This window comes from Gossypium arboreum, chromosome 8 (genome assembly GCF_025698485.1).
Source record: "Gossypium arboreum isolate Shixiya-1 chromosome 8, ASM2569848v2, whole genome shotgun sequence".
Lineage (NCBI taxonomy): Eukaryota > Viridiplantae > Streptophyta > Magnoliopsida > Malvales > Malvaceae > Gossypium > Gossypium arboreum.
Window position 1 is genome coordinate 33,837,588 of NC_069077.1, and position 16,975 is coordinate 33,854,562.

Consider the following 16,975-nt stretch of genomic DNA (forward strand, 5'->3'; position numbering starts at 1 on the left):
GAATTGGGCTCTTCTCCCCCTTATTGGATGGTTTTGGTAACCCAACTGGTTACCAGACTAGCCCTTCTCAACAAGCAGCTTTCAACTGGGTTTAATTAATTTTTTGGGGGTTAGATTTGTTGTCTTGCCATCCATATGAAGTGGATTTAGCTCATGCCCATGTATGTGATTTTATTAACTCCCATATTTATAAATGCAGCGTCTAACTGCAGCAAATTGAGCAAACAAAATTAACATGTAGCATAATAAAGTAAAATTATGTAAAATTAATACTTAATTACATAAAATTACACATTTTACTAAAATTAATACTTAATTACATAAAATTACACATTTTACTAAAATTATGCCTAATGTCTTAATATGAACAAAAATGACTCAGTTAGGTATCCACATGCTCAGAATTTGCATAAATTCTAAGTAAAAAGGTGCTAAATAAACTTATATAATTTAGACGTATCAACGGTGACAGGTCGTCTTGAGAGAAAGGAAAGACGAGAGTCGAGACAAGTAGCTTATACAGTTTGTGCTTTTCTGATTTAAATTCAATACATATACATATATTCATATGACTTGTTATAAACTAGCTTGATTGAGGTAGTGTTCCTACTTGTCTCATAAATTTGATTAGTATTCCATGGTTAATAACTTGTAAAAGATTTGGTGATATGCATGTGATGATATGAATTGAATTGGATTAAGCATGACATAAATTGGTATTATATGAAACTATGGTATGTGATCATGAATATATGTGTTTGGAACATTGGTTACCCTATTAATAGTTTTGGGCAAAGTCGGGTATAGTTGGCATACCATAGGATTGGAATAGTGTAAGGATTTTACTTTGGTTTATATGGATGAGGAACGAAGCACAACGTTCTAATAAGGTGTGGAGCACACATTATTTTGGTTTATATCGATTAGGTGCGGAGCGCATATGATACTTCAAATGTACCGATGAGGCACTGGGTGCCAACTATATTTGTGCAATGGTCGGATTATTCGTGACCGTTTTGAGCCTGTGTTCGGTTAATAAAGATCATAAGACATATGCCTTGTTAAGTGATACTTGATATGAAATGCTAATAGTAATGGTGTAACTTGCATACTAATGTTGAAGTAACAAAAGATGGCATATGAAAGATCATGTGAATTGGTTTAAACAAGCCTTGAGGGCCAATATGGATATAAAATGAATCAGTGGATTCGAAATGGAAATGATAAAATAAAATGAACTTTGTAACATGTTATGATACATATGAAATGTGATATGATGATAAATGAGATTATATGTTCATATATGACATTAGAGGTGAGCGTTCAGTCGAATTGAATGAAAAATTTTCAAGTTAATCGAGTTGACGAATCTTATTTTATCATCCTAACCCAATTTGAAAATTTTTTGAATCAAGTCGAGTGAGATGGAATTCGAATTGAATATATTTTTTTAAGTTAAATTTAAAAAACTGATTTTGGGTTCTTATAATTATTATCACCTATCGTAATCAAAATTTTTATTAACTTTCATCACCTCATAATTTATTTATTAATATTTTATATACAGGTTAGCTTCTTTTCTTACTTAGTGTAACACCCCTAATCCCTCTCCATTGCTAGATTAGGGTCACGGGTAATACTAACCAATCAGAACATTTAATTACATTATAAGTAGTAGTAAAGTTAATTAATATCATCATAACATACAAGGGCAGATCATGTCAATCTAATACTTGCATAGTAGTGTCTTATATAATCGAATAGTGTATCATGCTATGCAATGCTAAACTTGGTCTTCCACTGTTTACACTCTTATCACTATTTATCCCTTCTTGAATGCTAGAAGTTGGATACATAACAAGACTATTCCAATTATTAGCATCAGAGTATTGGTTCATACTCCGACTATTACTACCTTCGATGACGTTAGTAGAATTTATCTAATTCAAGTTTGCTAATTTATTCCAATTCAGAGTAAAAGTTACTTTTATAGCCTCTATTTTGAGTCTACGAAACCCTAAAATTAGTTTAAAAATAGGCAATGACTAATTTGGAACAATTCTAGAAGTTTAGGGTCATTTTTGAAAATACCTAGAAATAGGGGACACACGACCTTGTGGTATGCCCCAGACCGTGTGACTCTCGAAGTTGGGACACACGGCCATGCCCCAGTTGGCGTCTCTGCATGTGTAACTCATTGACTTGGGTTACACGACCGTATCCCAAGCCGTGTGTCAGCCTGTGTGGAAACTACACCTATACTATTTTTCAACATGCCAAAGGCACATGCCCGTATGTGTTGCCCATGTGTGATACATGGCCATGTGACAGATCGTGTCTTAGGCCGTGTGCACCTAAATGTACCTTAAAACTCAAGTTTACCATTTCATGCTTACTTGGACATTAAGCAACTCAATTACTAGCCATTTAACCTATTCAAAACACAATTAAACATGCTCAAAACATGTCAAATCAACCACCTTAAGTGCCTAACCAATGTACCCTCATTGGTACCACATTTTATCTTATCAAACATATTAACCATTCAAAGACTTTCATTCATACCGAATTAGCTAATATTGAACTAACCTTTAGCTACTTAAGCTACCAAATTTTAAGCTAAAATACATACCAATACATTAACTAGACTACATACCAAAACATAGTTTAAACCACAACTATATAAACAAGTGATCATCAATTCACCTTAAACCAAAATAACATCACATTAATTAACCAACTATCAACCAAAGACTTCCTAGGTACATGCCATTACAAAATGAAATATCACCACACTTGAGCTCAGGATTGAGGTTGGATGCTGAGTCAGCGATATTTTGAAAAGTACCTAACATGTGCACGAAAAACAAAAACTGCACGCTGAGTACAACTTAGTGGTATTTCTATAATCCGAACAATTTAAATCTTAATGTAAATATGTAAGATGTAATATGCAATAGAGAAATGTCATGTAGTATATCAAATTTATTATGCTAACTCTATTCACCAATATTCACATTCATAATAGCCTTTAAGAAGGCATTTGATAAATAACTCTCATAATGCTATTTTTCATATAGCATTTGTTAATCTCAACTCATGCAATGACATGATCCAACTCTTTGGTCAATACTTGATTTCATTTCACAATTCACATCTCATTTCATCATTTCGTATTTCATTTCTCATCTCATATTCATTTCTCATTTTTTGTCATTTTAATATCAAACACATAAATTTATTATTTAATTTCCCTATTAACACGACTCAGACTCAGACGGATACGGATGCGACCAATGAGACCGATTTGGCACCCAGTGCCTCATCGAATAAATCCGAAGTAATAATTGCGCCCAGCACTATATAAGTTGACACCCGGTGTCTCATTAGTTAAACTGAAGCAAATTGGAGTATATCAAATTTATTATGCTAACTCTATTCACCAATATTCACATTCATAATAGCCTTTAAGAAGGCATTTGATAAATAACTCTCATAATGCCATTTTTCATATAGCATTTGTTAATCTCAACTCATGCAATGACATGATCCAACTCTTTGATCAATACTTGATTTCATTTCACAATTCACATCTCATTTCATCATTTCGTATTTCATTTCTCATCTCATATTCATTTCTCATTTTTTGTCATTTTAATATCAAACACATAAATTTATTATTTAATTTCCCTATTAACACGACTCAGACTCAGACGGATACACGAATGCAGCCAACAGACCAGTTTGGCACCCAGTGCCTCATTGAATAAATCCGAAGTAATAATTGCGCCCAGCACTATATAAGTTGACACCCGGTGTCTCATCAGTTAAACTGAAGCAAATTGGAACCCAGTGCCTTATCAACTAGAGGTCGAAGAAATCCCTGAACTCTTCCTATCCTATGGCACGCCATCTATATCCAACTCAGCTCGAACAGTTAATAGGGTTTCATTTCACTTTTCAATACAACCAATGTCTCAATTTCACGTATATACACATTATCACATATAGTCAATTCAATATTCATATAATCAACTTATTTCATAATACACAAAATCAATCCCTTTCAAATCCATTATGAATTCAATTCAATCCTAAAGTACCAAAGCACTCACCTCAAATTCTTACCATATGCAAACAATTAAATATGTAACAATCCACTATTTAATTTGATTATAGAAACACAAACTGTGAATTCCGAGCTATTTGACGTCGATTTTATCCTTCCCTATTTTACTGGAGAATTCCGGTACGACGTTAGCTGTAGAATAAAACAATTAAAATACATTAATATTATACAATTCAATTTCCCATTAAAATTTCAATTTTTACACTATATTTGCTTAAATTTCAATTTAATCTCTAAACCGAGACAAATTTTAACATTCACATTTAACTTTATATTTTTATACTAATTGTACTCTAAACTAAATTTAGCTCCCTTTTTTCCAATTTGACCCCTTAATTTTTATTTTTTCTTAATTTAGTCCCTATTGCTCAAAATCAACAATTTATTCCCCAATTTAGCCCTTTTCCATTTCTAACTTAAAAATCTATCTATTTAATCCCTAATACTTAAACTATTCAACAATGTCAAAATCTAAAATCTTGAACAATACTAAAAATTAAAACATAAGTCAAGTAGTTCTAAGTACTGGGATTCCAAAAATATGAAAATTGCAAGGAAAGAACTAAATTGAACTAACCGATTTGAGTTTGAATCCTAAGAAACCTAAAGCTACGTGTTCTTCTTTCTCTTCTTTCATTTTCTTTTAATTTGCATGCATCCATCTTTTTTTTTTTTCCACTTTCTTTCTCTTTCTTTTATTATGTTTCTATTATAATTATTATTTAACTTATAAATATAATATATATAATATACGTACATGCATATATATCATTAAACTATGGCCGGCCACCTCCCAACCAATTTAATTAATGGCAGAATTGTTATATTAGTCCTTTTTTTTCATTTTAATCTATAATTTAACTTTTAACTCATACATAATTTAGTTTCGTACCTTAACAAATCCTAATTTCACAAAATTTACTATTTCAAAAATTAATTCATCTCTAAACTAACTTCATAAATATTTAATACAAAATTTACTGGTCCGGTTTACGAAAATGGAGTCCTAGAAATGCACTTTCGACACCCACGACTATCGAGTCGTTACACTTAGTTGTTTCAATTCTTATTCTTGTCACTATGTATTTTGAAATTAAAATATATTAAATGTAAAAATGTGATTTTTAATAAAAGTTATCTTAAAGATAAAATGTGAAATTAATACCAACATAAAATTTTAACATAAATATTTTATGGCATCATCAATAATTCAATTTTAACAAAAATTATAAATATTCAATATGATTAAACAATTCAATAATATAAATGGTGCAAAATGTGAAATTTAATAAATATTAGATATAAATCAAATTATTACTATTTAGGTTTAGAAATTTTTTGGATGATTTTTAATTTTTGATTTGGGGTAAGGGTGAGAAGTAAAAATTAAGGGAAAACAAAAGTTTTAGGAGTTGAGGAGTAAAATTTTGGGGGGGGGGAGGGAATATTCAAAAAAGAAATTTTTTTTGAGGGGGAGAGGGGAGGGTTTGGGGTAGAAAGGGGTGGAATGAGAGGGGAGTAAAAGTTTTGGAGGGAAAGTGGGAGGAAGTAAAAGTTTTGGGTGGAAAGTAAAGAGGTTTGGGAGTTTGGGGTAAAAATATAAAATATTATAGTTTGGTATTCGGTTTATTCGAATTATTCGATTTATTTGAATTCGAAAATCAAACTCGCTCGAAATTCAAAAAAAAAATCGAGTGACTCAAACAACTCGATTAATTTGAATAACTCGATTCGTTTAAGTCAAAATTCAATTTTTTCGAGTCAAATCAATTTTTGCTCACCCTTATATGACATGCCTAATGAAATGTGGTATGAGATTATGCACTTGAGACATGAAATGCATATTGATTTTTTTGATAGTTTAATCATATATTTGATTGTATTTGATATCATACTTATATTGATTATTGATCCAAATCATGTTAACACCATTGATCTTTATTGCTCAACGTACAATTTGTTTATTTCTGTGCGTAGGTACCATAGATCCTGAAGTCGTAGAGTGACTAGCAGCATCCAGTTTCAACACTCTTGACTCAACAAGTTTGTATAGTTTTGTTATGTTAATAGTATGTGGCATGTACTTTAAGGTTTTGGGTTAGATTTTTAGTTCAAGTAGTCATTTAGTATATATGATGAAAAATGTTTACATTTTGAGCATGACCGTATGTGTTTGATGATAAGTGATGCAGAATGGGAGCGAAGGAAGCAGATCAATGATCGAATTCAAGTTGTTCGACTCAAGAAGAATAGATTTGGATATGACCTGAAAGGAAGAAACCAAATAAATTTAGAAAATAACAAATGAAATAAGAAAAATAAGAAGACTTAACAAAATACAAGATAAAATAAAGGATAGATATTCAAAATAATAACTAAATACTGAAAATATAGATTAAAGTAAAGTGGAAGATGGAACGATAAATAGATAGATATGGTGGATAGAAGGATAAATGTCCAATTGAACCCTTTTAGATATAAATGCCAACAAACTCAATTAATGACTCTAATCAACCCTCTAAGAAATAATCCTTGGCAAATTGAAGGGTGAAGAAAGAATTCCCATGACTCTTTAAAGAAAATCGAGAAGAAAACTACTTCTAAAAGTCATATGAAATAAATCTTGCATAAGAAACAAACTCCTAGGGTTGAAAACTTTATTAATGAAAAACAATTGTTTACCTAGTAAATAATGAAGAAGGCTTTATATAGGCTAGTTAAGTACATCCAAATAAAACTCTAAAGTATACTAAAACTCTAATTAATCTAAACAAGTAATTTTAAACAAAACTTTCTAGTTAACATAAAACTCCTAAAAACTTAAAATAATTAATAATTATAAAAAATTGTAATAAAAATAATAAAATAATAAGCGTTGATAAATACAATATTGGACTCATATATAATAAAAATCAAGCTCAAAATTCGAACCCAATATGATTTAAACTCGAGTTAAAAGCACGAAACTCGTAATTCCCATCATAATCTCGTCCAGAAATTCTGTTGGTCCAGTCTTCATTAAAATGATCATAACTTGAGCTCCCAAACTTAAAATTGAGTGATTTAAAGTGTGTTTCGAAGCTAAAAGATAGATCTTTGAATTCCATGTAGACATCTCAACCCAGAAATGCCTAGATCCTATCCAGAAATTTGTCACAAATTTGTTGATTTCCCAAACTTGAAAATTGGTAGCTTTGGTGAATGGAATTTAATAAATTTCACCCATACGTGCATGTATAAATAAGTATGTCTGAACATCTAGTGAGTTAATGTTTACTTGCCAATAGGCCATGTTATACTTGTGATTGAGTTGTTTTTTACTTCCCAAGTAAATGAATGTGTTATGTGCCCGAGATCATATATTGATAGGTGCTTGATATGTCAAGGATGGTAGCTTGGCATTTAAACTAATGCCTAAATTGCATTGCTGATGAGTTTTGGTCACATAGACCATTTGATATTTGTATTGGCAGATTGGAGAAGAATGATACAAAACTTGGGAGAAACTGTCCTCAAGGTCGTGTCACTCTCCTATTGGTGTTGCGTCATTGATCTTTTATTTCCATAGTCATGATTCTCCCCTGTTGAGGCCGCGATATCGATTCCCCTTGTCTTCACGGTAGCAACATTTCTTTGCTAAAGTTGCGATGTCAACCTCCCGATTTCAAGGTCGCGACTCACCTCTGTTGAAGTCACAACGTCATGCTTCTGCCCTTAATGTCATGACATGCCTCCATAGTCGTGACATTAACTCTATATTTTAAATAAGTGTTGCATAAGAGCTTCTGTAAGCTCATTTATAACTCAGATTCAAATATAAAATGTGTTTTATTAGGTATTGAAACTAAATTGTTTGTATGATTCGTTTGTTAAACATTGAAATAGAACTGTAGTTGCTTTAGTAATGAATGTGACATCTTATATTTTGAATCTAGCGATTGGGTCGGGTATGAGGTATTTCAACAATGGGTTTCATATGGTTTTTCATTAAATATTTTTGGGTGGAAATTGATAAAAGATTGTGCCATTTCACAAGTTTCGGTTAGCTTAGTAGGGGCTGGTGATCATGTGTATCCTAATTTTTTGTATCTAATGCAATGGTCAGCTGATAGCAATTTGCTAGAAATGATCATATGGATAAATTGAATCCATCAATAAGTGCAAATTTCTTGTTTTATCCTTGTAATGGCATATCATACTTTGTAATGAGTGTCTCACAACTTGTTTTCTAAAACGACCAATGTCCACCTAAAGTTCATGGTAATATAGTAGAAACATTATTTGCAATAACACGGATTGTCCCATCAACTTTAACCACTAAGCTCTTTAGTCCAAGGTTTGTGAGATCTAGTTCCTTCTTATCTCTTCTGAACCCGTATCATCATTTCAATTCTCTATTTGTGACTTTACCTGTAATTTTGCATATGTATGACAATTTTTTTGCAAGGATATTTGGCCATGTATTGGAAGATTCACATTCAAAATATGGCCTTGTACACACTCTCTCAGTTTGTTCTCATTAATGGATCCAAAAAGATCAACCATTGCTTCTCCCTTTGATGCATTCTTTCTGAAATCAACATATGTATGAGCCTCCAATCCCTGTAAATCCAGAGACCATCAATGCAATGCTCCCTAAACTTAGTGAGTGTTTTTTTCCCCTTTTTTTGTTCATTATAATGCATGATTCATAAATCTGACATAATTCTTATATACATTTTAGAAAACCAGATACAGTTTCTTGCCTGCTTGTTAGTTCCAGCCTTAGCTTTCGAGTTTCACTTTCATGCTTACTGTCGTTTTTAGGTTCGTCGATTTCCCCCTTTCTAGTGTCAAGTTTTCCATCTTAATTTTGCAAGCTTATTTTTCTAATGGATTTGAAGTTTTTTCAAAACAAAAGATAAATAATTTTCAGGTTCATGTATCTTTAAATGCACATTTGTGATTCTTTATTCCATATTTAACCGATGACATATAAAGTAATATCTCCAAATTAGTATATAAAATCTTTTTAATAGCTGATTAAATCAAAAGCCAATGTTCTATAAGTGCAAAGCATGACGTATACAATTATATTTCTAAGTTAATAAATAAAATATTTTTAACATCTAAGCAGAGAGCATTTCTTGTAATTGCCTAGGATAACATCATTAACTTTATAAATGTATATATTGCACATTACTTCCGTTGTTCAATCTCAACTTCTTAGGGTTTCAATAGAAAATTAATTTATGTATGCATTAACTTAAATGAGATTTAAATATTGTTTACTTGTATTAGACTTTATGTTTAACGGTTTAAGTGTTAACAAACTTTGTTGTATAAATAAAATTTAAATAAAAATTTAAGTTTATTGTTTTTTTGAATTATTAATAACGCTAAATCTAAGAAGTCTTATTTTAATAATAAAAAATGAATAAGCGAAAATGCCAGTAAAAGTTTACATATATTACTGCTGTTTATTTACAAAACGGCGCCATCTTTGCCGATGCTATTTTTAACAGCATTTCTTGCGGCATTTTTAAACTTTGTTAAATGTATAACAAAACGTCGCTAGAAGTAAGTTCTGTTGTAGTGTTTAAAAACTATAAAAATATATTATTTAACAAATTTAAAAAATAAAAATGTAAAATCAAGTGCAAAACAGCTTAGTCTTACCTCGGTTAGAATTGGTATTTTTATTAGTACAAAATGACGTGAATCTCTACACATTTTTCATTCCATTTAAATGTTAAAAAACAGTCATAGTCTATAGATAGCTTTAGATATTATGAAAAAGAGTAAACTATATTATTAACTACTAAATTATGGATAAATTTTCGTTTTAATCACTTAATTAAAAAAAGATTTCAATTTAGTCACTGAACTGTTTGTTTTCATTTAAATCATCGAGTTGTTAAAATTAATACTATATAACTTTCTCTGTTCGTACTGCCTGCACTAATCGAAAGCTATCTTTCTCTTTATCTCTTTCTCTCTTTCTCTGTTCAGTTTTTTTTATTAAACAACTTTAGACGTCAGGAATTTACGAACTAAAATTCTATCAGCTTTTTTCTCTGATATTCGACACTGGCCATCAGATCAACTTGGATGTAAGATATGTTTTTTTATTCGTTGATGAGTATTGATTCACCGTACTTTTCATCGAATCATCACTTGAAACTCAATAGCTGAACATTTAAAAAAAATAACAGTCCGATAAATTAAATAAAAACTTTTAAATAATAAAATGAGTTAAATAAAAACTTTCGAATAATTTAATTACTTCATTATAATATTTTTTAATTAAATAACTAAAACTTACACATAATTTAGTAATTCCCCGAAAAAAAAAAAAATCCCTTCCAAAGCACGTGATGAGAAATAGTCCATAGAAGCCCATCAGTAACCCGGAAGTGATCATTTCCAATTCCTACAGTTAATTTTTATTATGCTCAAAACCATCCTTCGCGCTTTGAGGGAAAACCCTAGAATTTTTCCCTTTTATCCATTGCAGCTCTAATTTCCCGATAAAAATCAAACTTCTCCAGAAGCAGTGGAGTTTTGGATGAATTGCAAAAGCCCTAATTAAATTTTATCGGAGAGTGGCAGTGAAATTACAATGGACGCGAAGGACATCCTTGGGCTGCCCAAAACTCCGTTGCCAATACCCCAGGAGAAGAAATCACGTCCCCAGAAAGATTCCCAGAGAAAGCCCGATGGCATTTCTCGCGAGGTAAAAAAATGGAAAATTGAATTTCTTGTTTTTCAAAAAATAAAAAGCTTGAACTGAGTGAAAGAGGACTTCTTCCTTGCTTTTTTTTTTGGGTGGAATTTGTAGGTTTATGCCCTTACAGGTGGGGTGGCTCCGCTTATGCCTTCCATTGATGTCTCTCAATTGAAACGACGCCCACCATCCGACGAGAAGGTTTTGCCAAGACTTCTTTTGTTTGTTAGAGTGCAATTTTTGGTTGCGTTTTGCTTTCGAAGAAAAATTGTAGATTTGGATGCAAATTCTATATGTATTTACATGTATCTTTGATGAATCAAGGATTAAAGTATTGAGTTTCATAGAAGTAATTTTGCATGTATTGAAACCCTTGGGAAGTGTCAACAAACAAGAAAGAGTAGTGTAAGCAACTGTCAAATGGAGCATAAAAAAAAAAAGTACTAAACAATTTTCACGTTAAATGATTTACATTGATATTTCTGGGTGGTAGATGCTATACTTTAAGGTGAGTTTCTTAATGATTTTGAAATTTTCTTCAGATCACATGGCAGTGGCTTCCTTTCACAAGCTCTGCCCGAAAGGATGATTTGCAACTTTACCACTGGGTAAATATCATAAAACTCCCCCTTAACATTGTGGTTTATTTCGTTTAAACTCTTAGTCTTTCTTATATGATTCAGGTGAGGGTCGTAAATGGTGTTCCACCAACCGGTGATTATTCCTTTGCTAAGTACAACAAGGTAAGCACACATTTTGTTTTCATTTTTCTGCTCTGTTCGTATTTACTGTCAAAATAGTTCATGCTGTATCTATTTTTCTTTATCCTTCAGTTTCTATGCATTTGTTTGTTCATGCAATTGAATGTGTCTGTTCATTTGTCTGGTGTGGTGCAGTCTGTTGATGTTATCAGATACACAGATGAGGAGTATGAGAAGTATTTAACTGATCCTGTATGTATCAACTTGAGGTTGCAGCTCTGGTTTTGATTTCTCTGCTAATGCTTTTTTATTTTTTGTCTGATTGAAAATTTGAAATAGTGAAAGTAGATAGTAGGATTAAGGCATGTATTTGTGCTTCCATTGATTCAATTTACCTGGTTGATTCTCTTTTGTTTTACCTTGATAATTAGAAATGGACCAAGGAAGAGACAGATCAATTGTTTGACTTGTGCGAACGGTTTGATCTCCGCTTCATCATTATAGCTGACAGGTTCCCAACACACCGGACTGTGGAGGAACTGAAGGATCGATATTATAGTGGTACTGTGACAAATTTCTAGACTATCTATTGCAATCATTCAAATCACTTTCTTGCTGTTCTGTTTACAGTTCAGAATTGCATATAACCTTTTTCATTTGAGCTTTGATATATGGTTCTCATGGTAATTATAGCACTATCTTTATGTAGTGTCTCGAGCCATTCTGGTTGCTAGGGCTCCATCTCCTGGAGAAGTTGCAGGGCATCCTCTTGTTAAGGTCTGGTATCAATTCAGCGGCAGCACCATATAAATGATTTACCTTTTTGTTGCAGTTTCTAGGAAGTAGGAACAATAGTAAGCTGTTATGATGTCTATAATATCACTCTAGAAAATTATTTAATATATATTGTTCTGGGTATAGGAACCCTACAATGTTACTCAAGAGACTGAACGCAAGCGCGCTTTATCAATGGTCCTTTCTCAAACAAAGCACCAAGAGCGGAAAGATGCCGAGGTGCATATTTTTTTCCTTTGGCCCTTATATTACTGCCATTTATTATGTGATCTTCAACATCATTTATTTGCATGTAGGCTTGTTGGTTGAATATGTAGAATTCTTCACTGGTCTATGGTTTTTTTGTCTCCAGGTTCTTGCTGAAGCAAAAAGAATAGCCGAGTCACGTATGGCGGCACGGGTATGTATCAGCTGGACAAGCTGCTATTGTGGCAGTTGCAATTTCTCTTTCTGGACTTTAAATATGATGTCTGTTAATGCCACTTGAATTTTCAATTAAAGTCTAAAGGCAAAAAGATTTTCAACTTGATTTGATAGTCACATGATATTGTATGCTTGAGTTGGAATTCAGTTAAAAATCATAGGGGTGTGTGTGTTTTCATGTATTTGCTTATCTGATTGCCACTGGATTTTCTACAATCTAGAATAATATAGCTATGTATATACTGTCCAGGCTGCCGAAGAACCTGATTTGCCTGTCCCCTCAGATGTTGGTCCTGAAAGTGCTGAGGGGGCTGTTGGTCCTGGAGATACTATATCTCCGGCCAATGTCCAAGCTCCTGCTGCAGCCATTGCACCTTCTACCTCAGTAATAGCTGATAATGCCTCAACTCTTGCTTCCTTGCGTATGGTATGTGCAGCATCTGTTCTTAAGTTTTCTCTTCTCTCATTCTCTTTCCATCAATGAATAAAACATAATTGGAAATGATTGCTTCTGTCATCAGTAAAATGTGTTTAATTCGACTTACTAAATGTGCACCCTTATAATATTTTTATGGTCGAATTAGTACCTAAGGCGAGTTACTTCTTGGAAGTTTGATGGAAGAAAATTTGTGTGTGTCTATGTTTTCTAAAGTTTGTTACTTGATATTTTTGCTCTGGTAAAAAAGTTCTTTGACTGTTTTAATATAATTTTCAGCTTCGGGTATATTTGAGAACTTATGCACTTGAGCAAATGGTCCAAGCTGCAAGCTCCTCTGCTGGACTTCGGACCATCAAGCGGGTTGAGCAAACCTTACAAGATCTTGGGGTTTGTCTATGCTCCCTGAAATTTTAATTATGCGCAGATAGATTCTTATATCACTTGTTGGTGGATGATGTTGAATTATATGCATGATGACCAGACCGGAAAACTCTTTCTAATGGTTACTTCATTTCTTAAACTTATTCTAATTCAGTTTTTTTGGTTGCAATTTCTACACATGAAGATTCCTCTCTCTGAGGGTTTCTCACTGGATTTCATTTTGTGAGCATATTCAATCTATATGATTTCTCAATTATAAGGTCTTTTATGTTTCTAGATGAAATTGGTCTTATTGGAGATGATGTAGAGGTTCAGTAAAATAGATTTTTTGTCATTGTTAGATAACCTGTTTTATTACTTTTAATAATTATTGCCGGTTTGTGCCAAAGTAAATCCTTTGCTCTGTATTTGTTGTCATTTGCTTGTAACTCTATTCTTAATCTTTTAAGCATTCTTCATTATTCTAGTTTTTTATCTTCCTGAAACTGGGTATATAAGTTTTATATTAATCTTTACAGGTTAATTTAAAGCCAAAGGTTCCAACAAAGGCCGTTTGTGCTGAGCATCTTGAATTAAGAAAAGAAATTCTAACGTTGCTAAATCTCCAGAAACAGGTATTTTACATTCATGTCTCAAAATTATCTGTAGTATGATCGTCTTCTTTGGGCCCTTTTTTTAATAATAACGTAATCCTTTAGGGCCCGTTTGGGTTGCTTGAAACTGGTTTGATAGCTCATTTATTACGGAACTATCACATGAGTTTCAAATAACATGGCATTTGGTAGTCTTGATAAATAACAAGGTCACATGACTTTTTACTTAGATGGGTGATAACCTTCACCTATGTGAATGAATATTTTAAATATCACTCATCTTTTACTCAATTTCAATTATTTTTGTTCCAATTTTATTCTCACCCTCAAGTACAGCAGTTCATGAGTCCAGTGACCCACCTGACTTGGTCAGCCCAGCTCGTCATTTCTTGTCCTTGGGCTGACCCGACTCAGCCTGAATTTAAATTAAATGATTTTTGATAATGTTTTTATTTAAATTTAATATAAAATATATAAATATTAATAAAAAATATATTTTATTATTTTATCAACTTCAAACAGTAATATTTTATTATTTTATATATTTAATATAAAATTATACAATTATATAGATATTTTATTTTATTATATTAATATTAAAAGTATACATTTTAATAATATATTAATATTAATATAATATTATATAATTTAATATATTGTTATTTATATATTTATATATATTTAAATGTATATTTTATTATTTTAATAAAATTGTATATTTTATTATTTTAAAAAAGTAATAATATTAGTATATTGTTTTCAAACAACAATACTTTTATTTTATTATCTTAATATTAATATAAAATTAAATATTATAATATTTTTTATTTTAGTATTTTATTATATTTTAATATAAATATTTTTGAATAATTTTATTATATTTTATTTTAAATTATATAAAAATAAAGATGTTAAGGGTAAGATGGTACATTAACAAAGAATACTTATGTTTTAACTCAGCAAATACATGATTAGAATAATATGTATCACAATTTTCAACAACCAAACACCTTGATGTTGTAACATCTATCTTTTATTCATCATTTCGAAACTTGAGTGTTAGTTAACACTCCTCTTCTATATCAAGCCTACCATTCATGTTAAGATCTGTAGTTAAACAATTCCTGCAAAATTATTGTACAACTTCGTTAAAATAGTTCTCATCTCCAATTCCTTTTACTGAATTATTATTTATGAAAAAAAAAGAGAGAATGAACTTAGTCATGTTATTTCTCATTTTCGTTGAGTCCAAGATATTATATTTTCTTTTCTGATAGGCATCTGAAAAATTATATCATTTATTGTGCTTGTACCAATTAGGCCGAGGTGTTGAAACTGTGGGGTTCCGGATTTAGACTTTGCTTGGTAGAGTGGAAAGAAAATGAAAAAGATGGAAAACTGAAGTGGTAGAAAAATAGAAAGATGGAAAATATGAAATTTCTTTCTATTCATTGCTTGGTAAAGTTGAAAAATGAAAGGAAAAAATGCATAGTTTTGAACTAAAATACACATCTATCTCATTTTCTCTCCTCTCATCTTTCCAATTTGGAAGTATTGATTTTTATGCATTAGGATGAAAAATGGTCATCTTTTCTATTTTTTTTCTCACTTTTCTTCCCTACCAAGCACACTTAAAATTTATTCTTTCCATTTTTCTAGTCCCTCGTCTTTTCCACCTAACCAAGCACATCTTTAGAGTTAGATCTAAATTATGAATTATGCTTGATTAATTGTGTTCAGAAGTTTAGCCAAGGCATTAAAAGAAGTTTTGTGTCTTTTTAACAGTTGCAATACAAGGAGGCAGAAGGTTCATCTTTCCGTGATGGTTCCTATGGTGATATGCCAGGCACTGCAAAGGTTGAAAAGTCTAAGTCTCTGAATCATTTTAATTTCATAGTTTTACAGATGTGTGATTATGTCAATGGTTCAAATCATTGAAACTTTGTGGGGTTCTGTCAATTGAGCAGCGACCGCAACGTGCTGCTGATCAGGACCGTACATTTGTCCCCGACACCATTAGTTTTGGAGGTAAATCTCATTTTCCTTTAATATTTTTATCTGAGACGGACGAGTTTAATGGTTTTGATCATTTTCATATCTGATAGTAATTCCAGGTGATAGGGTTGTCAAGAGGGAGCAAAAACGAAAGGTATATATATATTATTTTCTTGCCTTAATTTTTCCTTTTGTCTCTTAAGTTTTGGAACTTATCAGGTCTTATGATGTGTATATGTATTGTAGGGACCTGGGAGAACATCTGAGACTCCATCTTCACCAGCGGGAGCTCATAAAAGACCAAGAAAGATGAAAGCTTCTGATCTATAAAACAGGGTGAGCTAGCAAATTGACATCACCCCGTATAAACAAAATGATGATATTGCTTTCTTCTTATTTGCCCAAATTCTCATCAGCCAGTTTTTGATTCATTGCAAGATTTCAGGGTCATTGCCAACCCCATTGTTACTCTACCATTGGTCATTGGAAGCAGATGAACAAGTTCCATAGTTTTTGACTACCAAGTTCTCTCTCTCTCTTTCTCTTTTCTTTTTTAACCCTTTAACCAGGCTTTGTAAGTTTGTGTAGTCAAGTAGGAAAAAGACATCTTTTTGAATGAATATGCATAAAGCATCAGGATCCAAAAAAACCAACACGTATTTTTCACCCATTTTGCTTAGCTGAGAGAGTTGGGTATTTTATTTTGTAAATGTTCATATTTCTATCCAGGAGCAACCTAGTTATTCTGTCGTGGTAATTAATTTTTAATTTATTTTTAAACAAATTACATGCAATTAAAACAAGTCCTTTTAA

At 31.7% G+C, this 16,975-nt stretch overlaps 1 protein-coding gene across 4 annotated transcripts; it reads left to right on the forward strand.

Moving 5' to 3' along the window:
- The first annotated feature begins 10,484 nt into the window (after positions 1-10,484).
- Positions 10,485-16,946, forward strand: LOC108460204 (SWR1-complex protein 4). 4 transcript variants are annotated; one of them, XM_053018259.1, is made up of 17 exons: positions 10,485-10,844; positions 10,950-11,036; positions 11,378-11,443; positions 11,519-11,578; positions 11,732-11,788; positions 11,968-12,097; positions 12,246-12,313; positions 12,458-12,550; positions 12,684-12,731; positions 13,005-13,181; positions 13,470-13,580; positions 14,093-14,188; positions 15,953-16,024; positions 16,135-16,195; positions 16,282-16,316; positions 16,409-16,498; positions 16,601-16,946. In XM_053018259.1, exons 1-16 carry the CDS (start codon positions 10,731-10,733, stop codon positions 16,490-16,492), a joined length of 1,359 nt encoding a protein of 452 aa, XP_052874219.1. In that variant the 5' UTR covers positions 10,485-10,730; the 3' UTR covers positions 16,493-16,498; positions 16,601-16,946. The 4 variants fall into 4 exon arrangements, with proteins under 4 accessions (XP_052874219.1, XP_017615102.1, XP_017615101.1 ...); XM_017759613.2 differs by having other exon boundaries at positions 10,486-10,844; positions 16,273-16,316; XM_017759612.2 differs by having other exon boundaries at positions 10,486-10,844; positions 16,273-16,316; positions 16,608-16,946.
- The last annotated feature ends 29 nt before the right edge of the window (positions 16,947-16,975 follow it).